Source organism: Dermacentor variabilis, chromosome 9 (genome assembly GCF_050947875.1).
Source record: "Dermacentor variabilis isolate Ectoservices chromosome 9, ASM5094787v1, whole genome shotgun sequence".
NCBI classification, from domain to species: Eukaryota; Metazoa; Arthropoda; class Arachnida; order Ixodida; family Ixodidae; genus Dermacentor; species Dermacentor variabilis.
In genome coordinates, this window is record NC_134576.1 from 47,578,079 (window position 1) to 47,601,529 (window position 23,451).

Below are 23,451 nucleotides of genomic sequence, written 5' to 3' on the forward strand. Positions count from 1 at the left end.
ACATACTAATTCTGTTACCAGGAAACTCAAGGGCAGAACCTTAATTGTGGAACAAATGTTCACGTGTATGTCAAAAAAGGTTCATGTGGGATAACCTTGGGGCATTCATGGTAGGGTATCTGAAACAGGCTCACACCTGGAATGCAATATTCTTGGAACATCCGTAATAGGATATCTGAAACTGGACGTCCACCAGATGTCCTCTTTGTATCTGAAATGATGCATGGGTATTGGGACATAATTCAGATGTCCTATGGAAGAATTGTTTTCACTGGGGTCCAGAATGCAGTGTAAACTATTTCTTACAATTTGATGAATATATATGGTTGTGTCACATCCACATTTAATTATCAGTATTTCGCAAGCGATTCAGTGGTAAAACTTATTTTTCATGCAAGTTCAACAGAGTGTTTTCTTTGTGCATAGGGCCCTTTTATCTATCTAAATAACGCATCATTACACATGACACGCTTACGGTCATGGCATACTGCAGTATCTGGAAAAACGATGAAATGTCCTTGCGGCTTTGCAGGCGGTACATGAACTACCAAAGGTGCATGCGGCGGGCCACTAGCTTGATGTGCAACAAGGAGGGAGTTGAGTTCCTGGGCCTGTTCCTGTACGACCGGGAGCCGACACTGTCCTGGATGTGCAGCGATGATTACCGGCAGCCGTACCGCATCGAGAGCGTGCCCACTCCAGGTGAGCACTGTTCAGGAGACTTTGCACTCTTATCGCACTCAGACTCGGAGGAAAAAGGGAGAAAGAAAGCATAGGTTCAGCCAAAGGAACGTCTAGTTAGCTACTTTATGGTGGGGGAGGGAAATGGATTAAAGTGAAAAAAGAAGGGGTTGAATGTGCGCAGACAGCACCATGCTACAAGCCAGTTGTTGTCAAAAAGCTCAAAAGTGTCATCACTGCCCTCTAAACTGATGATTGAGGGCACCATGCTTCACTGGCACCTGTACAGTCAGCGCATATTGGCTAATTGCTGCAGTGCATTGGACATTGATTGCCTTTGTCAAATTGGCAGCAGTGGCAAAATGAGAGGTCTAAGTTTTCTTCAAAACTGCAGACATTGAATGTGGCATTGGCAGCTATTATAATTTTTGTAGAATGAACGCAGCTAACGCAGTGAACGCAGCTACAAACTGCACCCAACAAAGAAGAAGTGTTTTGCATAGGTGCACTCTGTATGTAGGGCCGAGTTGCAAGAAATGGTGCAGTTTGTGCAGCCTGGTGCACCATATTATGTGCAGACACAGAATGAACCTTGAAACAGGATATGCACCTAAAGATGTTTGCTATCATACAAAGGTTCTCCCAACTATTTCCTTTATAGAAATAGTTCTCCTCTTGCTGTCAGCTTGGGTGCAAGTCTATGACTTGGCTGTTTTCACTAATGTTTTGGGAAGTGATGCTCAGGTTGTTGCCTGCCGAAAAGCCCTGGCTCTTGAACAATTGTGCACAAACATTACAATCTTTGTTTTGCAGATTTTGCCACAACATTTTACAAGAGTGACCAAAAAAGCAATACGCCATATTTTCTTCAGTGCTCTTTGTTCAAAATGCATTAAATTGGGGATGAGAGGATCTGCACACCTCTTCACATACTCTTTCTTGATAAAGCCCACCTGAGGCTATGTTGCATTGTAGCTGTGTAAAGTTAGGACATGATTGCACTCGGAGCATGAAGTAATGTTTTTATTGGGTAAGTCGCACATTCATCTACAAGTGTCGTTTATGCTGCACATTCTCGTGTGGTACAAGGTCTGAAGGCACCAAGCCAGTGCTATACAGTGGGACAGTGGAACCTCGTAAGCTAAATTTCGCTATTGTATTTAGATTTTCATACTGCTGTAGTGATGAGAATTCTCGTGCCCAAACAAAAGTAAACTGCAAGTGCTGCTGTAGTAGTGCCCTCTGCAAAATTACATTGAAAACACAGCTACATACTAAGGAAATAATAGAACTGCATCCTACAAATATTGTTGTCCCTAGATTTGTTCTACACTGAAAAAGAAATCAGCAGAACCCATTTCGCAATGTCTGTCAGTGGTAATGCATTTAGCATTGAATCAATACAGTTACAAAACTTATTGCCACTGTCGAAACGAGTTATGTATGAGGCATGCACTGCAGCGGGACTCCCCTTTCGCACTTCCCTAGGAACACTCGGTGTCATCTAGCGCAGCTGCTGCAAAACATGCGCTTAGCCTCCAAAATGCATAGCACTCCAGTTCGTGTGAACACTGAGAAACACGTAATGCAGCTACCAGGCTCCTCTCTCGCACTTCTCACAAGGTAGTTCCCTTGCTTGCCATGCACCTGGTGGCACATACTCGGTGATCCAAGTTGGCAAGGAATTCATCGAAGGGTATCACATGCCCACTGCATTCGTGGCGCATCTCACTAAAGCATTGAAAGACGTTCATTGGAAAGCGGCACATACCCAGTGCATTTGTGGTGCAGCCCGTAAACGCGTCGGGTTGCTGTCCTTGAGGAGCGCTCGTGAGGTCGGTTCGATTCCTCTGAGCACCAAATAAATTTAAGGGATCTTTTTTGACATTGTAGAGTGGGCACATTCCCAGTGGCAATTTAATTACCTGGTTACCCAAGTTGGCATCGAAGAGGTTCATTGAAGGCCAGCGCAGCGCCAGTGGCACATACCGAGTGCTCCAAGGCGGCGTCAAAGAGTTTCTTCAAACATGCAAGGTTGAGGACTGGGCATGTTGGTATAGCATATTAGAGGCTCAATTGCGCAACATTTGGACGACACACACAGAAGAGAAACACACACCACAGAGCGCTTTACCAAAACGTCGATACCTTCGGACAAACAGCGGTCAGATTCACTTTCCGGAGCCAACTTGTACACGCGCTTGACGATGCCCAGAAGTGATGGCAGAGAGAGCTTAGGTTGAACGGCAAACTTTGGTCCCTTCGAGAGAACGTCCTTGATGGGTTCCGGTTGCGCCATCTCACCTGGTATGTGGATGGGAGCCAATGAGGAGGCGGTCTTTCGCTTCATCGACGCTTGTAGCTGCGAAAGCGTCTGTCTGCATCCACATGAATTCCGCTGTGGCATCCGCCAAGTTCCTAAAGCTATGCCAGTAATGCTTGCCTCTTTGTGAACCTGACCCATGCATACATAAGAAGAGGCAGTCCCTGAAGAAACGTACTTGCTTGTGGCATTCGGAGTACAGAAGCTTGCATACCCGCATTCCCTTTGACTGCCATGGTGCAAAGCCCCCGAAGAGAAGTAGTACTTCTGGAGGTAGCTGGTTCATCCGGCGTGTGTTTCTCTTCTGTGTGTCTCATCCAAATGTTGCGCACTCGAGCCTCTAATCTTCTTCAAACAGTCATACCTACCCAGCCCCACATCAACAATGACCTATGTCAGTGTGAAATGTTCGTTGAAGAAGGCGCGCATATGTACCCATTGCCACATACTCGGTGACCCAAGTTCTGATAGTTGGTTTTAAATTCTGCTCCCACAGCACAACAGCCTGATGTGCTACCCATTCGACTTTGGACGACCCAGTGACCCCAGTAGGCAAGAAAATGATTAGATACAAACATACATCGATATAAACATATATAGATACAAGCATACACAGATAACCCCCAAAAGGTGCATGAAGTACTCTAAGAAAGCCAACACATTGAAATTGAGGCATTACGTTTGTGCAAGCCTTGTATTATGCTCTAAGCTTGTAAAGCTTCTGGTCACTGAATAACACAGCTCGCACAACCACCTGCAGTTTATGGATAAAGTAAGTAGGTAAGGAAACTGACCGAGCATGACAGTGAATGAACCAAGAAGATTGGTTTTCAGATGAATTTCGCATTCATTTTTGTTTAGCATTGAGGTGTGATTTCATTTGGGTGGCATATTTTGCTTCACAAAGCTTGCTTCACATATTGTGTCATGAAACATATGTGGTTTAGAGTTGGTGCGGCCGCCATAAATGAAATTAATCTTTAGAAATATTGTAAATAAAAACTACAAATGCATGACAAAAATACAGTAACAAATTGACATTCACCCAGGCAAATGTCATTTAGCACTTATTATATTTACCCTTAGACAGTCCATTTCAGACTACATTTACTTGCCTAATAACATTCACATCAGTCATGCTAAATATTATAAGTACCTCGGGGTGTATCTCACAACAAAGCTAATGTGAAACAGTCACATAGATAACATTACTGTGAAGGCACCCGGTACACCTGGATATCTTAAACGTACTATGTGCAGCACACCATGTTTCGCCAGAAAAAAAATCACCATCACACAGTCACAAGTTTCACATGAATCGGATCATTGCTGTTCTTCCATCCCTTAGAATCATGCAGAATCATAGTCCTCCTTTGGGTGTTTCCTAAACCATCTTCTAGTGAGCACGCAACCACCCTCTCTCTTTCTCGGCCTTCTCATACCTCGTGTCATTTATACATTCAGTGAACCTAAACATACTTTTCTGGCCTCACTCTTGCCTTCAACTCATCTGCCTTGCTGCACGTCATTGAACTGTGGAACTGTCTTCTTGACGATCTTGTCTGCATTCGTGACCCCAGCATGTTTAGACCAGAAATAAATGTAAAATGTTTGTCTCCGACATTGCTGGGCAACAAATATATTATCACATTGTAGTGACTGGGAAGGACCAAACAGTTGAAAAAAACTCTGAGTCATGAAACTAACTCTTTATTGTGTGAACATGTGCCCAGTTAAATGAGCAACAATCAAGCACTTGAAAAGCGGTGAGCACAGTCGTTCACCATTGAAATATGATCAGCGGGTCAAGCACATCGGCTATTTATACATGTCTCATCAAAGCTTCCAGCATTATCGCTAGTGCTTGTGGGCATTATAGAATGTACAATACTATTCCCACGGCACAAGCAATCTGACTACACATTGTTTGGCAACAACATTGAAAACAAATAGAATTGACAATCACATTAGAGAAAGTTCTTATACAGCAATGTGGATTTTATGCTGAGCAACAACTTTGTATCATTTGTTAGCGAGAGATAAACGGTCACCAGAAAAAGACAAATTAACACATCTGTCAGTATGCTTAAAATGAATTTAGGAGAAAATGAAGGTATTTTTATTTCATATGTGACTTCAGTATAAAAAGGTTCAGCTGTTAGTGTTAAATGGCACTCTGTTGTTATTAATGATAGAAAGTGTTCTTGTTCATACTTTTGTGTTTCTCTTGTCCATGTTTCTTTTAGCTTGCCTTCTACATGGATTACTGTAAATGTTGTTTAGATGCCACTTTAAGCTTTGCCCTTCTCTCATCAACATTTGCATATACTCTTCATCCATATATTTTTCATTCAATGTCCAGGTGTCAGGTGCCTTTACAAGAAGTGTTTCAGCTTCATAAAGATATGCAGATTTAGCAGCATTATCATCATGAACACTTCGCCTTTGATACTTGTACCCTAGTTACACAGGGCACTTTTGACCTCAACTGCACCCAATCCAGATTGAATTCATTGCAATTGGCTCCCTTCCATACCAATGCAAAGAATCCAGTGGAAATCGACAAACTTGATCCCGATTGGATTCCGTCATGATTGAAAATGCCCCATGTGACATCGGTCCACGTTTTTATCCCCTGGAACATCTAGAACATTCTTACACTTCGTACTTGAACTCTAGTGGTGACTTTACTTTTATTCGGCACGTGTATAATCTTATTCTTTAGCGTCTGCTAAGTAATGATCTTGAGAATTGAACATAATTTATTAAAAGAAGTGCGCTTGGCATTGGCTAATACACCCTGTTGACCTTTTCCTTAGCAGCAATCAACCAGGCAACCTGTATGAGCCTCGTGAAGAGCGACATGCAACGGTGCTCTGACAGACACAACAAGGCCACAGCTGGCCTTAGCAACCGAAAGCAGTCGTCCAGCCGAAAGTCTACAGGGCTGCAGCTGTCCGAGGAAGAGTACAAGACTAGGCATTGCTGGTCAGTGTTTCGTCATCATTTATTTCAGCTTAAGGGCCAACTGCAACAAAGTTTTTGATCGTGTAGAAAGCCTAGTTCCAGATAATTTGATGTACAATAGTCTCTGTGGAAAATTTTACACCTGAAAGGCAAGTGGGTACGTCACATCTTTCATACAAAAACTGAAAGCATGCCGACATTATCACTCGCCGGAAGTGACATGTGATTTAGACTGTTGAGAACCAGTGCCCCTGTCATCTGCTTCTCTTGCTAGTACTATTCCCGTGTATCAGCAAACAAGTCCCACACGTCCTCTAGCCACAGAGTTGGTACACCCTGCTCACTGCTTCGGGTGCCATGGCCGTGTCATTACACGCCCATGATGTTCTTTTATTGCAAAGCATTCTTCTCCAAGTCAAGCCGTTTTGTCGTGTCTAGCTATCTGCGTTCAGCGAGCATAGCCTCGATGTGTTCCATCTCCACTTGGAGATGAAGAGCGCATTCTTGTGACCAAGCTAAAGGCGCAGATGTAGTCCAGCGTAACGTAAACACGATCCATGCACAGAGAAGTTATGCTATGTGTGCAAAAATTGGAAGCGCTGCTGTGTAGATCGTGTCCTACCTCACACTGGAGCCACTGGAACGGAGACAGAGTGCATCGCATGCTGAGTTGGCTGACCGGCAATATGGTGGCCTACAGTTCATGTTCACTGAGGCAAGCATGCCAGATTTATGCCGTGAACAAACAACAAAGCTCTCACTCACTGCACACTTGTGCGCTTGTGCAGTGGCAACTGCTCGCTGCACTGCTGCGAGCCAATACAGAGGACAAAAGTTTAGCGATCTTAGTGTCGCCAGCATGGCGCATTCGACTTCGCCGGCCGCTGCCTGGCATGCTGCTAACGCCGGACTATATCCGGGCCTTTAACCTTAGCTACCTTTAACAGAGTCGACCAAGCTAGTGTCTCTGTATATGCTCCCAAGGGGAGCAAAGTTGTGCATACCTTTTCCTTTCTTCGCTCACGCCACTACTCACCGAACCCATTCACACGGCCTAAAATGACGTCAAATTTTTCATTGCATTGCGGAGAAGCCAAGTTCGCAAGAACAACATCTTTTTGTTACCGTCAATGCCTCGACATCTCAAGCCGCCGCTTCCATAACACGTGTGATGTGACATGTAATATCTCGAATGGGATAATGCGATACGAATGACATGACATCATGAATGACATGTGCGAGAACCAGTGCAGTTCCTCAGCATGACCTCCAAGATTAGGCGCCACACGGGTGTGCTGAAAAGTTCGAAGGCTAACTTCTGGGATTTGCATCACATCTGCCAACCGCAAGGTCCATGTGTTGTCTGCTGTGGTAATTACTTAAAGGTGGTTTATAAGAAAATTATCATCGCTGCATATTATACAAAATTTAGGCAATTAACATCCCTGCAACTTAGTAAATACGTACTGTTCAATAATAGCCGATTTAGCCAATGAGAAGTTTTATGCAACTGGCCTTATGTTACCGGGATTAGGCATCTCCATGATGTCAGCTCACTTGTGTTGAGCTTCAAGAACAATAACTTGTAAGGTTACAGCACAAACAAAGCAAGCTGCTATGGGTGCTACCCTTACATACTGGTGTATTGTGTTTGCTTATTTGTAGTTCTTTACGTGTATCAAGATTTATGCAACATATTTCAGTCAGGTACAACTTAAGACTAACAAAGGACTGTAATACTGTATTGTCACAAGTATAAAATGCCACTGCAAATAGGCTACGTGCCTATTTGTAACCCTCCAAAAGATTGGTAAAAAGGGCAAAATATGCGCAGGTGAAACTGCTACAGCCATCATGTTGACAGTGTCTGACATTTATTGGCACAATACAGGTCTTCAATACCAATTTTATTTTGCATGTTTTGTAATTGATGCTCTTTGTGTTGAAGTGCACGGTTGTTTCACAGAACTGCGCCCGGAATTTCCGTGAGGACACGTAACAAGACAATTTGCGCATAACAAGCAACACCCCCTTTGCACTTGCACTACAGGGGGGGGGGGGATCGGAATGTGCTAGTTGGCACTCCAGCTAATCACAATCACAGCTCGAAACATGGACACAGATATCCCCCCTGTTCGCTTTCATTATTTTTGTCCATTTTCCTAACTTTGTGCTCTTGAAAAGAATGTACTGTCATGAGCGAAATTGAACAGACATCCAAGCGTTTTTTTAACTGCGAGTGTGCATCATTTGACGAAGCTACAGCCACTGCTAATTCTAGTCTAAGGCATAGCCAAATGCCTGACAAGCAGCCTCAACTGAAAAGAATAACGTCTTTGCTCGCAGATGCATGCAAAAATAGAGGTCAGAACTAGGGGTGTGGTGCATTAATTTTGCACGCAAGGGTACTTAAGGTTTCTGAATATATGTGGTGCAAGTAATACATATGACACTACAGCAAACGAGGGTGGGAGGGTGCATAAAGTGCAGAGTAACGAAAAAGAGGACAAATCACTTCATTTTCAACATCTGCAACGTTGTTACGTCATCAATGAAATAAGTACATAGATATTAAACACTGTATAGAAGCACTTTGCTTTTTTACTCGCTCATCCATGTTATTTTTTTTATTCCCCTTACTATGCAGCGCCTTCGGAGAGTATGCCCACTGCGTCCGCACGGCCGTCCAGGTCAAGTGCAGCACAGATCGCAACGCCCTCGTCGAGAGCATCATACAGCAGACGCTAGAATTCATCGGGCACCACTGTGACAACTATTACTATGGCTCAAGTCTCTGCTCGGCCGCGACGTCGGTCGTGTCAACGAATGCAGTGATGCTTGTCCTTGCGATGGTCTCGGCCTGCCTCGCTGTGCAGCACTGATTTATTGCCTTGCACTGCGAGAAGATGGCGCCCGCGAGACAGCACCTGCTGCGCTGGTGATAGGTGGGGCGTCTCGAACGCTGCCCGACGGAAGCAGCGAGAGGAAGCAGAATGTGTTTTGTTCACGGCAGTGCAAACATCTTCGAACAAGGCATTTTAGTGGGAAGCCAGGTACGGTCAGTTTCCTGTTGATAATACTTTAGATGCTGTTATTTCTGACATTGCTGGCTGGACCAACATGTGGACCACAGACCAGAGACGTTTGAGCTGGAACAAGGGCAGCTAAAGAAGCCGCTGCATGTAGCTCTTGCAGAAAAGTTGCCAGAAAGAGCGCTAAAAAAATTTCTCTTATCAAATGTGCTTAGAAATCTCGTCCTGCTACTACCATCATGAGAACATTTTTCATTGTTGTGTGAACAATGGACCATGCATTGAGTCATGTGTCATTAAGGCATATACATACACTCACACCAGCTTCAGGTTATTCAGAAGCATTGCCATTGGTCTTGCAAAGAGAAGACAAAATTGAAAAGGGCCTGCTGCCAACCTAATGCTTTGCAAGCTTTGCATCAGAGCATGTGACACTTGACAGAAGGCGACAAAAATGGGTTAAAGCCTAAGAAAGCGCTGACATAGCATGATGACGGTATGTCCTGGCTCGTGGCGCTCGTTTCAAAAGCTCAGTGCTCTGCAACGAAAGAGGGTGAGGAGGAAATGCATGCGTTAGGAGACGGTGGGGCAAGAAAGAAGAAAAGACATCAAAAAAAATTTCGCACAAACCTTACCAGTATGCTAAAAAAAAGATACCCTATATGCTGTTTGGTTTGTTCCTGAGCCACTCAACAAAGCCACTGCGAATGTTGTCATTGTCACCTCTGGCTAATCATGCTACATTGACGTTTGATCCAGACGTGCAGTAATCTCTTGGAAGAAAATGTCAAATGGAATACTGTAAAATATTACATATAATGAGAACCAGAATACAACACAACTTACATTTTTGGGGAAGCAAAAATGAACACAGATAATATGACTAAGAAACATCTGAAGAGTCAAGTTCTGGTAACGTAGTTATATATATAGTACATGATGCAAATTCAGCTTGCCAACATCCTAATATCATACAGCTTATCACACTTACTTTTCTTGAACATATAAAAGCAAACAAACACTTTGAAAACTTCTAGCACATAGACATACTATGAAATTCCAGTTTCAAGTACTAAAACTCAGAAAAAGGTCCTTATTGTGAGATTTTTTGACAGTTCTTGCTATTTTCATTATGTACATGTGAATATGCAGCCCAAAGATAGTTTGTTTTAAATGCATAGCTGAGGCATGTTTCTAATGTGGTATAATTTTCTCTTAGCCCTGAAGCACACACTTCACTATTGTGTGAATGATGACTCTTTTGCAGTGCTGCGGTAACATGTATGACACGTAGGCATTTAAGAAGACAAATGAAGCATGCAAATCACAAGTCACTCATGTCCCACTTTAGACAAGTGTGGACATCAAGAGTCAAGGTCACTACTTTGGCTGTGGTATTTGCATTGCTTTCTGCATAGGCATTTAACATGCAGATGGATCGGTCCAGAAGATGGGGCAGCTGTCACTGGTCGCTAGGTTAGCTGCACGAATGCACTGAGCATTACGGGCTACCTGCTCATGATGGACAGTACGATCCACTGTTGAATAAGATACCTAACCGTTATTAAGGCCTATGTAAACAGAACATTTCTTCGCCTTTATCAGAAATAGGTGACTAATACTATCATTTGTGTATACATTTATACTTAAAAATTTACTGTCTGGGCCTTTATGTCATGTCTGAGCAATAATTGATGCTAAAATACTAACCTCTTGCTTCCTTTAGCGGTGAACCATCTGTACATGTCTGTTCCTTCCTGCTAGGGCCAAAGGATGAGTGACAGATTTTCTTGACAAAGAAGCAAACATTTGTGCAAGGCCAGCTACTCACAACCTCTATACTCTGTGTCCAGTCACAACTTTTGAGATGGCATGCCTCAGTCTTAACAGCGAACTTGTCGTGCAGACAAGGCTGAAATGTTACCCAAGGCAGGACCTGGAAAGTTACTGTCAAACATTAGCTTCAAGGGCTATGTTCTTGTTTTCGCACACCATTACAGAGAATGAATTACGGTCTGATGCTGCATCAGCCACAACTCAAACACAGTTGGTGCAGAAGCGAATCCATCACTGCCCTGAGCACCCCACAGTCATCACTTAACTCAAGAAACAAAATTCAAAATAGATGCACTGTGAGAATAAGCTAGTTCTCATGATTAGCTACATTTTTTTTAGTCTGCTCATCTAGCCAATGCAATAATCCTTTCAATTGACACATGATTGACAGATTCCTTGAACAATAGATGGTTGATAGCAATTAACCTACAGCTAGCTGTTTCACAGCTGGAAATGCTCACCTGCAGTTGCTTTCCTGCAACAGTCCTCTTTCAGTAGGCATTAGGAGGTTTAGTAATTGTATATTGATGCCAGCTGTCATGTTGTTTAAGGAGTGCCCTGCAATGGAAAACAAGTAACCTGCCGAGACTCAATGTCCTCTTAGTGAACCTGCGTCTGGAGCAAAAACGTCTTCATCAGATTTCATTGCTGTTTTAAAAGTTCGTACAGATGTTGTTGCAAGTTAATCTGCAAGAAGCTTTCTGACTATGCAACTTCATCGTTGCGGAACTTTAGCTTTAGCAAGTTTAGCTTATCTTATTCTATTTTTTTTTTGTACAGTGAACTGTGGAAGCCCTCTAAAATCATTGATGCTGCTGCAAAAACAGACTTCACTGATTCAAGCTATTAGCAATGCCCTCCAGGTCACCAACGTAGCCTAAGAGACCATCCATTAAACTGAAGCACTCTGTTCATTGGATGCACAAATGTGGGCATCCACTTTTTAATGTTGGAAGATTGCGATGTTTGCAAATTATCAAAACCAGCCGGTAAACAATAAATTAATTCACTCCAGCACATTAATCAATACAGTTCTTTTGGATCTGAATGAGACATGAGCTGTAGTAAACACATCCTGTAAGATGTTTAGTTTTGTTTTATCAGTGAAGCATGGATAAGTATACATGGCCAAACAAACTCTGTACTGTCACTGCCATTGCAGTTTGTTGCAGTGACATTCAACTGCGTCACAACATACTGCCATTTGTTTGTTCCCACGAGGGTAGATTTTTATAGGAATTTCACACCACCTCATACTCCTTGTTAGAATCTCTTATTTTAAGCGATACTTCAAAGCATATTTATGAAATGCCCAGCAAGCCTTGGGAAATCAACACAAACTCACAATGTTGACGTGCGAGAGCAAGAGAAGTCGTGAATTTTTGAGGCTAGATTAGGAGATCAAGCAATGTACTTCAGCATACTGCACATATTAGTGTGCATGCACAGATCTGCCCTTCACGTTGCATTGCTGAGCTCGAGGCTGCGGGTTCGATCCACGCTGTGGCAGCTGCAATTCGATGGGGTTTGAATGCGAAATCACTCGTTTACTTGAGTTTGGTCTACGTAAAGTACTTTGGGGGTCAAAATTATTCTGGAGCCCCCCCAAGTACGGCTTGCCTTATAATGAAGTTGGGGTTTTGGCACGTAGAACCCCATACATAAATTATTTGACCGGTCCACCATGCAGTGTTATAGCAATGTAAGTGTAAATGGAGGAGGATTCTGAAAAAAGACGAAATTTTAGCAACCATGCTTTATACGGTTCTTCATGGCGCACAGTACAGTGCTGCACTAAATGTAGATATGGTTCTTTAGCTCATTAGCACAGAGAACAAATTTCTTTCTCCTTTTTATCTAGTTTGCGTGAAGCTAACATATTGAGAGCAAAAAGCATTACAGCATTATTCAGAAAATGTTTAAGCTCTTACTGTAAAAGAGGAATGAAGGCAACAGGACAGAAGGAACACTGGAATTTGGAGGTGCACATAATGCACTGTGCGCACCTACAGCTGAGTGGCAGTGCCGTTTTCTCATATACCGGACTTGACCTTTTCGACGAGGCTCTCAAGAACAGATGCCATGATTTCTTGCCAGAAGCCAACATTCTATAGGTGCCCTACTGTTGCTTTCTCTCCTTTTGTCTTCCTCCTTCTTTTACTCTTATTTTACTTCTTCTTTAAGTTTAAATAATATTGCATTTCCAACTAGCCTAGCTTTCAGTGACAACTACAGCATTACAGCAGCCTGTGCTCGGGCAACTTCAGCTGCTCATGCAAGTTCTAAAACTTTCAAGAGTGCTTTGTTGACTTTCAAGGGCACTACATTGCAGTTACTTGCCTCTTTGATTTTGTGCACTGTTATTGACGTCTTGCATCAGCATTTGCCGCCACAGGTAATATGAAGGCAGTCAATACTAAGCGTCCTCCCAGTCTCCTGCCACCTATGATATACAGCTTACTTATAATAAACCATGGCTTGCTTGCTGAGATACAGTTATGTTAAGTTGCAAAATACCTTTAGCACACAGCATGAATGCGCGCTTACCATGCTTGATCTTTAGATGTAATCATGTAAGCGCTTGAGATGGAAATTAGCTAACATTTAAGCTGTTTTATGAACTGCCAAAGTAAAAATGGCCTAAAAATGGTAGCATGTCAGAGTTGATGGACCACCTTATGACATGTTACAATGAGTTGCACATATTCTAAAGTAGGTGGCGCCCGATTTTCTTTTTTTAACCTTCAGTGACACTTTCTTCATCACATGGCAGTTGGCTCGCTCTCGTGCTTCTACTTGAGTATAGCTGACACCACTTAAGCTCTATGGTTAGGCTATCTGCTTACTGCGCTAGCATTCCTTATCTAGTTCTGTTTTGTCTCTTTCTGATTCCTCTGTGTCTTCCGTCCTGCGGTACGTTCATGATGGGGTGCCTACCCATCACCCAAACATGTTTAGAACACATTGCTCACAAGTTAGGAAAGAGAACAGGCACTGCTGCAACAGAGACAGTAATTCAATGCTCCATGTAGGTTTTTAAGTAACCTTAACTTTGTACATAATGTTCACACATTGCAGTCACTGCCTTATCTTGCCCTACCAGAATGGAAACTGCAGAGATAAAATAAGATGCTATTGAAGAGGTCATTTCAGCATTTCATCTGTGTATACTTCTACAAAACTGATCAAGTTAATATGAATAAGCATTACAACCATCAGGTTGAGCCGAGTTAAAGCATAAGTGAGAACAGACGTTGGGTCATCACTGGAATATGTTGACTGGTCTCGCAGGTTCTCCTCCACGTTTCATTTTCATTTCAGGCTCGTCTTTGTCAGCTGTTGGTCTGCAGTAATTTTACGATGAAACGAGCTGGGAAATTTCATCTTCCAATGACAGAAGCCTAATTTTCTAAAATCTTTCCGGGAATTCAGAACTGAAATGTAATGTTACTAGTTGATACATAGTCGATACTCGGAACCAAAGCTGTGCTGTACTGTATATCACAGGGTGCTATGAGCTTTGAATGTGCACTGATAGTGGCCTCAAAATTCTACCTTTCTGGACGATCATGTCAACATTTTTTTATGTCACATTCTTTTCGCTGTGCTTTCCTACTACCAGGATCGGGACAGCTCATAGTTGAACAGAATTGTACGAAGAGAACCCTTAAATGATATGGTTCCTTGTGCAACTTGCTGTAGTATGCTTTGCCCAAGGCAGTAGTATGATTAAATGCTCACATGTCAGTACTCCAAGTTTCCATGCCAGGTTTTTTTTATGTTGCAGTTTAGGGTGGCACACAGTGAAGCAGATTGCTCAGAAACACTTCAGTTGACTAATATGCAACATGAGGTTGGCACTATTCATCCAGACAGCAATAAGCAATTTTAGCAGCCATTCTGTTCCAGTATGCAGCAAGAATATGCATGGCTGTTTGCCAGAAACACTAGCACATTCACAGTGCGACTTGCACATAGTTTTTATATCAGCTCGTTGCTTAAGTTCTTCTTGCATCTGGCCTAACACAGAAATTATCAGTGACGCTATGGATGTGCCGTAAGATCACAAACTTACTGCTAAACTGGCTCATGTAGGTTTTGATCAATGTGTTAGGAGGTGTGGAAGATTTCAGCTTTGTTCTTTCATCATGATAAACACCCGCTGAACTGCTGTTCAGTATAGCCAGCATTTCCGTGAATGTAATTTGCTATGTACATTCCAGAAATGAAGGTGCATGTAGTAGGGAGGCTTCTGCTTCGTGTGGCTATGTTAAAAGCTTGTGATGTGAAAAATTGCAAGCACTAAGTACGCACGTTGTGTACTACATAAAACAAACTAAAGTTGAACCTTAGTATAACAAAATTGGATCACATGAAAATACCTTTGCTGCATTCAATATTCGTTGGGAGCATATAATCACTATACAGTGATGTCAGTGAAAAACCTTTTCTATTTTACTTCATCATATCCAGTCATTCACTATATTCGTGTTCGTTATGTGAAGATTTGATTGCATTTGAACGAGCATGCGTGTGGATAGGATTTAGGGACGTTCTGCTGCACGGAACATTGTCATTGTCACTAATGAATTGCTTTTGAAACCACACTGTGGATGTGCTCTTAATCTCTTCCTTGCTCACTCTCGGTGATTCAGAACACTCACAAATACGGTACAGTAGCAGCCTTATCATTGTGCATTCACAGTGACTGGAGCTACATTCTTTGTCCACTGAGTGAATGCAGAGTGAACTTTCTTTTTAACTAGTGCAGGGGGAGATGACCATTGCAGGGGCTTCGCTTGTGACAAGTGAGTCAACTCATGGCAAGAGATATTCACGCCTACAGCAATAAGCGAACCTTCCTTGTGATGGAACATTGTGCAAAGTACTAGCTGCATGAACTTGCACTACTCATGAGACCTCGAAATGAAACATTTGCAAATATCATTCCAGTAAAGTTTTATAAAAGCTTGTTACTTTTCTTATCATTTCATTTGTTTTCGTTCACTCTTTTTGTTATTATCAACAAACAATTTGAAGTGAATAGAAGCATTTGAGACACAGTGAAATACATAAATATTTTTGTTGCTGCGCTCTAAAGCATTCTGTAATTAGCGTACATATGTCAAAGAAATGGGTTGGTACACCTGCCTAGCTAGGTAATAATTTTGGCTTGATGAGAAGGGCTTATTTCTATCGTTGTTAAGCCTTGCATTGCTCGATACCAACAGACGTAAATTCTGCCATGTTGCATGAGAAATAGGCTTTGACATGACGCTGCATAAAACTCTGTCAAGAACCGAGGACATACGTATTGTAGGGAAGATATCTGCGGCCTGATGCTGTGGCCACTCATAGCTGGACTCAAATCAGGCTCATATTGTCCAATGCGAAGATAACTGTTCTAAATGCTCAAACACACTGTCTGTTCTACAACAGTAGTGCACACAGAGAAGTTTTCGTGTTTTCTCTGCACTTGTACATAGACTGCTTTTGAAAGTACATTTCAGAAACCATTAATACATGTCAGAGACTATTTTAAGCGTGAACTCTATCGGTATGTTTCTTCAGGATGAACTGTGAAAATGCAAGGTTACATGGTAGGTGTCTGCAAAACAGTGGTTTCTCATTTATGCTTCTGAATTTTAGTGGTTTTCTGATCCGGGGGGTGTCATCACAAGTATAGCTAGTGCAACTTAATTTACTTTAAAGGTTCAACACATCATTGAGAAGTATGCTCATGTGTGGCACCATGGGATTGTGTTCGTGATGGTTTTGCACCAGGCACTGTTTTCGAAGGTGAAAGATGTCCTCTTTTTTGTTGTTGTCGTTATGCGGTGCGTTATGACTTAATTCACATGACAGCCTTTTGAACACGTGAATTACGTTCTCCAATAGCTGCGCGTTTGTGATATCGTTGTTCTCGGTGCTTGCTTGTAAATATTGTGGGGAAGGAGACACAGCTACGTCACCTACTATCGTCCCGTACTTCTTTCAAGAGTAGCGCGCTGGGAAATACACGCATTATCCCAAGAAGGGCGAAGACATTACTTCAGGGTTCTGGCAACGGGAGATATGACAAAGGGCAATGCTCCTTCACCACTATTTAGTAGCACTCTATAGTTTCCTTGTTTTTATTGTCATCTTAATTTGCCCGCTGCTGTCCAGTGGGTGTCCAGAAGTACTTCTTGCAAAATTATTCTCTGTAGTGATAGATTGTGAGTGTGTGGCATTATCTGTCCGCTACTCATGGCTGTTTGTACATAGCGCATAACGTCATATCGTGGAGCTCGCACATGTAAGCTATGAAATGTCACAACACCATGGCAAAATCGCACCTGAGACTTGTGGCATTGCTGTATCGGCATTAGCACACCTAGACGCTGCCATTCCCTGTAGAGGTCTCATGGATACTTGGCTCTAGAACACTTAAGACCTCTCTCGTGGGGACTATCACTTTAAAAGTTTTGGCTGTACTGAATTAAAAAAACATAAAAATGCAATTCTATGAAAAATTTTAAATTAAGAATGCTTTTGCAGTTTTGTGAGGAAGGTGCTGCTGCGCCCAGGCTACCTTGTAAAGGTACTGTTGCTCTTGATCACTGGCAGTTGCATGTGGTGGCTATTAGTATAGGTGCAGTGACTGCTTCAAAGCACTGCTGCAGACTTTCTCTCAATGTTTTTCTTTCTGGCTATATTACATTCTGAAGGGATACCCGTAATTCTTGCCTTTGTGTTCCAGAATTGTGTGGTCTTATAGATTTGACTTTTCTCACCTGAGTTTGCATTTTCTTAATATATTTATAGAGTTGAGGCTACCACCAGAACGCTTTATGTAATGCTGTGAGTTGACAAGTGCTTGTTGTGGTCATCATGTTGGCTTACTGTGCTGTGGTGTCATCTCTCTGTAGAGCTGTGCTGTCAAATTGTGTGCAAACATCCATCTTGCAAGTAGTGCAATTGCTCTTCGCAGCATGGGCTGTGCAGCCTTATGGCACATGATAAAACATTTTCCGAGGACGAGCGCTGAACAACGAGACCTACCAATTGTTAAGAGCTTTCTCTTTATTTTCACGTGTGCTTTGTCCCTTGACCCATGTTTGTTTGGGTATGTGCACTGTATAAGCCTGCTGAGCTTCTAAATTCAGTTAGCGGCACATGCAATGTTCAATTTATGGGCAAGCCCACATCATAGCCTCGCTGTGCTGCGAAGTGGACACGTTGCCTCTGGTCTCGTTCGACAGTTACAGCAATGCGCTGCAGTACAGCAATGCACTGATGTTGCCACTACATGCATTGCTTGTGCAGGGCACCTTTGTTAAACTTCGAGGGACCCGAAGTGTTAGTTTCTGGCCGGTGGTAGCTGTGCGTCAGAAAGCAAGAAGCAGGGAAACGTCCTTTAGCTTGCTAGAAGGACGACTTCACGACTAGTGGACATTCAACAGATTAATGAGCGGGGAAATACTTCGTTATAACACATGGGTACATGATAAATATTACATGAAGAGAGCTCAGCGAGTACCAGTAGCTCTTCTGTAATTAAAGCTGCGCGAATCTAAATTCTTTTATGACATACACGGCTAGCATTGGCTGTTCACTGGTAAAGGAGAGGCAAGGGACCGCTAAGTGGAGTCATGCAACGTGCATTTTTAACTTCTCAAAACAGTGCAGGCTCCGGCAATAAAGTGTACGCTTCTTAGTGTTCAAACATCCAGCAGAATAGTTTGCAAGTTTAAGGGTGTCCGAATTGCCGAAGGCTGTAAGAGTTTGAATGGACGATATTCCTCTGCAAATTGCCACCTAATGCGGGTGCAGTTGTACAGAAAAGGTGCAGGTCTCATTCATATATGTGCTGTCCATTGTACATGTGCTGTGGCTGCTATGGTGTACTTTGTTACGTTTTCTTACAATACTTGACTTGGTGCAGTTGGTGCAAGCGGCTGACTACTGCTCTTAATGCGGTGCGGTTAAGTCTAGGTTAATATGCAGATTTCTTTTCGTGAATCCTTGCACATGACAAGTTACAAATTGCTTGGGAACGGTGTGTGCATTATTGTGAGAATGGCGTTCAGCCTGTGAAAGACCTTCTACAGACACGACAGCTTCAAGGTGCATATATCCTGAAAATTGCTACGTCCAAATGGTTTCATTTTTGTCACTACCTTCTTGATGCATTTCTGCATCACATTTCTACTTGCGCAACTGCAGAAGTATTCTGCAGCGTTTCGATTGAATAAGCCCTTTGTATTGACTACACTCATAAAAAGTTTGCACTTTTTGGGGCTTATCTTGTCGCACCATGATAATCGTCATCTGTCTTGCCTGCATTTCCTTTCTTTAATGCTGTGAGCCCGGTGCTTCCAAGTCACCAACAGTATGCACATTATCAGCAAGACATAGCATTCTCGACAGGAAACTAGCGAGCGCAGAGTTTTCAAAAAAGGAAACGCAAGCAAGGCAAGATCGCGATTATCGCTGTGGGACAAGGTAAGCCCCAAACTGTGCACAAACTGTTTTAAGAGTGTATGGTGCCGCAGTTGGCCAAACTCGAAACATTTCTGCTGTTCAGGAAAAGTGAATCACTGCAAGGAAGGGCACCTGTCAGCTCACTGTCCTCCAGCATTACCTTCTCTGATTGCCTGCTTTTGCAGTTATACTGAGTAAAAAACTGATATGACTTTGAAAAGCTAAATGAGGTAAAGCTTTTAAAGATCTAAGGTATTATAGTTCAGAAAGCATATTTTCATTCTAGGTGCACACTCCTACACTAGATTGGTCTACCCAGTTAAATGCCGCCCTTTCACTGCTATACAGCAGGGCCATATAAGGACAGGGAGAGTCTCTAAACGACCTCGAATTTGATCGAGCTTGTCTGTTCCCTCATGCTAAAAGAAGCGCTTAAGAACAGCTCCACCCACTTGCAGCCAACTGTGCCACGTCCACTGTGTTATGTGCGATCGCGTGTGTCTCAAATACTGATTATGCAAAGACAACGCAGGTGCCTTAGAAGGTGCGGGAGATGGAGTATTTTTCTATTTTTGTATAACCCGCGATGTGTCTGGGCTCTGCGTGTCAACAAGCTCCTGTGCTCCTGGCACAGCAGTTGGATGGCCAGGGTCGGCTGGTATGTGTGCGTGTGCACTGAAAAAAAAATAATGTGCGCATTGTGTTGTCCGTGTGAGTGCTGAATGACCTAGGGAAGATATAGACTTTTCGTGTCCTCTTCATTTCGTTGTGCCCTTTTTTTTAGGTTGTAAAAGACTTGAAAACATTCCTCATGCGCGGTTACCAGTGTATTTGTAGATTGAGTTTAACCGCGTTGAAACTCTGTAAGTACATACACTGTTGCAGTTGAATAAAGGTTTTGAGATTTTTAGACTCGTCTTTTGTGCAGTTTCTGCTTTCAATGCTCACAGTTCGTGTTTAACACTGTGCTTTGTTTGGAAAAGAAGTGATTCACACATCAAAGACACAAAAGCAACTTACCTAGACAACACAAGCCCAGCCTCAAGATGTCCTGAGTATCTTACCTTGACGTTATAGCGTACTAGGGATGTCCACTTATGGCACTATGCACGCTTATGTACACTTATGGTACCTGCTAGAACAAGCGCATGAACCACACCATGCACTGCTAATGCGTCTGAACCCGCAAGCACATACTCAGAGATCGATTGACATATTTAGGCGAAGCTCACACCTACACCATCAATCTCGCTATATTGCACGTTCACACAGAACATTCAGTAAAAAATTTAATAGTAGTTTTCTTGTTGAAGAGGAACCACACGCCATAAAACAAGATGCCCTTGCACAGCAACACCGGGCAGAACACGTTGTCGTCTCTTGAGGTGCAACCACAAGAAAAAAAAAAATGTGGCAACCTGCACCAAGGCACCGCAGCGCCGCGTTGTAGCTGAGCTTCAGTGCGTACACCCTATTCTTCAATTGCTGCCTCCATCCGGTGTTGCCTCCTGGCGGGGACGGGTTGTCTTGAACGACATTCCTGTGCTGCAAGCAGCATTTCTCGGGACTAGAGTCAATGACTTCGAACCGTGCCAGCTTCCAGTTGCACACGCGGCACTCGAAGGTGGGATAGCCAACGTGTTTGACGGGTCCGATAGCATGATTGACGCGCACCTGCACACCATAACTGCCGTGCGATGGCGAGTGGTTGTGGCCTAACAACTTGACCGATGCTGTTTAAGGATCCGCATCTAACAGCTCCTCCTCGCCTCGGAAGTTCTGAATGGCCAGCGAACTCTATTCGGTGATCATGAAGAATGCCAATGGAGCCAGTAGTAGTACACTGGCGACGAGCTCTGGGTGGTAAATTCCTGGGTCTTGTGCCCTGGAGAATGTATGTCAAACAAATGAAACATAGCGCTGCCCCACATGCAAGCAAGGGCTCTTGACCCTTGACTCGCCAGGCTCCCACTATATCAAACTCAACCCTGTGGGTTTTTTTTCTTCCAATTTTCATACAAAGCAGATCGAAGCAGCCTTCTAAACAGCTTTCCACATCTCCTCAAATGCCGACAAGGCCAGAGTGTTATTGCTGTTGCAGAAGAACCGTGAGAAAACAATGAATGAGACCAACCATTAAAATCATACATAAGCAAAGCTTTGAAGCTACGAGGATGAGTTCCAGCCCACAGTAAAACTGCATAACTCATTATTCAAAGGATAATAGGTAACTTCGGTTTACTAAAATGACCAGCTCAAAATAACCAATGCTTCAAAACAAGCGAACAGACTGGTGGGCTAGTTGGTATTGCATTACTTGAGGCAAAGCGCAAGAAAAAATACATAAGGACAAGAGAAAAAAAATAAAGACACAGTGCTTGAAAACGTCTTGGGCAGCCTCACTTTATGAACAGTCTGTTCATACTTCATCACAGTGGACTACTTATCGCACGTACTGGTGCCACTGAACAGCCTCGTCAAACCTACTGATACCTAACCAAATTGCGCCAATTGTGCGGTCACTATTCACAATGTCTACATGTGTCTCGTGCAGACGTTTCGTAAGGTTTACTCACGTTTCTTCTCTTTATCCATACAGGACACATCTTAAATGAACAGCAAAATTAAACTTGTGCAACTTATGCACTCACGAGAGCCTTAAAAGTCAGAGTCTGCTATTAACTACTCCTACGCACGCTTAATAAAAAACTCGGAACACTGCCACCATGAATACACACGAGTGACCCAGACACATTGCGTATTTTTCTGTTCGCACAAAACACGTGCTAAAGGACACCAACGCTTCTCTGTGCAATGATGCACTTAGTCAGAACCAACGCACTTAACCCAAGAAAAAAACTTCAAAAACACTTCTAAAAAAGGTAAACTAATACACGTGCACGTTACTGTAGGCTTTTAACAAAATAAACTTGATGTTTCAAGTCACTCCCCAAAGAAGGAAGCCTAACTACTCATCAACCACTTGTCCGTGAAACTAAAGCCTTACATAAAGCACATCTTTCAAACTTCAGAGCTTCTCACACGAAAACCTTAACAAAATTCGTAACTAAAGAAACTCTAGTATAAAATTCCGAAACTTCTCAAACACTAAAGAATAAACAAACAAAATGTTTGTTTGTATGGAAACCTTTTTGCTTATTGTTACGATTGTCTTATGATGGACTCATACTTTCAAGCTGTACTCGAGGTGGTTGTGCTTTGAAAGCTATTTCTAGGAACATTATTGTCCAGGAACAAAAAAATTTAGACGACGCTTAAGCTTCACCTTTAATAGTGGAACGCAATAGCATTCAAAGATCACGCTTGCCGGCTACTGCAGCTTATGAAACCGTAATGTTTACCGGAAAATGCTGGCATTGAATGCTATGCATGAAGGCGAGCTTTGTAGTTCTTTTTTTGATGGTGTGCAAGGAACCGAGTGGGCCGCACCGCTCCTGCTAAGGCACACCTCAAACGGCAGCTGTAAAACGCTATTGCATTAGAAGTATTTGTTTTTGAGTTTCCGCGTAACAGGATTGTGTTTTCTCATATATTCAAATTACAGTCCGACGCTATCATGTCTGTAGGTTGTGTGTAGGTCATACTTTAGGATTTTTACGACATATTTTACTTTGAGGAGTTCGATTAGTTCAGTAACTTCTTTGCGCTACATGGAGGGCTGCATGGTTGGGTATGCATGGTTGGGTTTGCATGGTTCGGAATGACTTTTGCCGTAACGATGGCCAATGGTGGACGCCGATGTCGGTTTTCTGCGACACGGGGCCCTTAACGCTATGGCATTGAAAGGTCTGAAATTCGATCAGCTCTTTCCAGATGTTACAGTCCCCTGCCAATTTGCTTCCTGGCGACATGCTTTCATACTGGCCTCGGCTGACCACATCGCGTCTCCTTAGCACCTAGTCTCGTCCTGCCGCCTTGCGTTCCTTCACACTACATGGTGCGTCCTGAAAAGGTTGACGGAACGAATGACTGGGACCATAATTGTCCCGTGCCCTTTGTCAGCGTTCGCGCAGAGCATGCTTCTCTGACTCTTTTTAGCCGATGGCTCAGACACGCTTGAATCAAAAACACTGTCAACAAGAACGCCTTTCTTTACGCCTCGCTGAAGCTGTTTGACGCTTCTCA

The 23,451-nt window shown here is 43.0% G+C and overlaps 1 protein-coding gene across 2 annotated transcripts in view; it reads left to right on the forward strand.

The window, feature by feature from the left end:
* LOC142592660 (uncharacterized) overlaps positions 1-20,215 on the forward strand; it is a 387,382-nt gene extending 367,167 nt beyond the window's left edge. Inside the window, exons 5-7 of one of the 2 annotated variants that reach the window (XM_075704227.1) lie at positions 533-702; positions 5,824-5,992; positions 8,619-20,215. In XM_075704227.1, coding sequence (XP_075560342.1) covers positions 533-702; positions 5,824-5,992; positions 8,619-8,853 — 574 coding nt within the window. In that variant the 3' untranslated portion in view covers positions 8,854-20,215. The remainder of the gene's footprint in view (positions 1-532; positions 703-5,823; positions 5,993-8,618) is intronic. The other variant, XM_075704228.1, reaches the window with a different exon arrangement.
* The last annotated feature ends 3,236 nt before the right edge of the window (positions 20,216-23,451 follow it).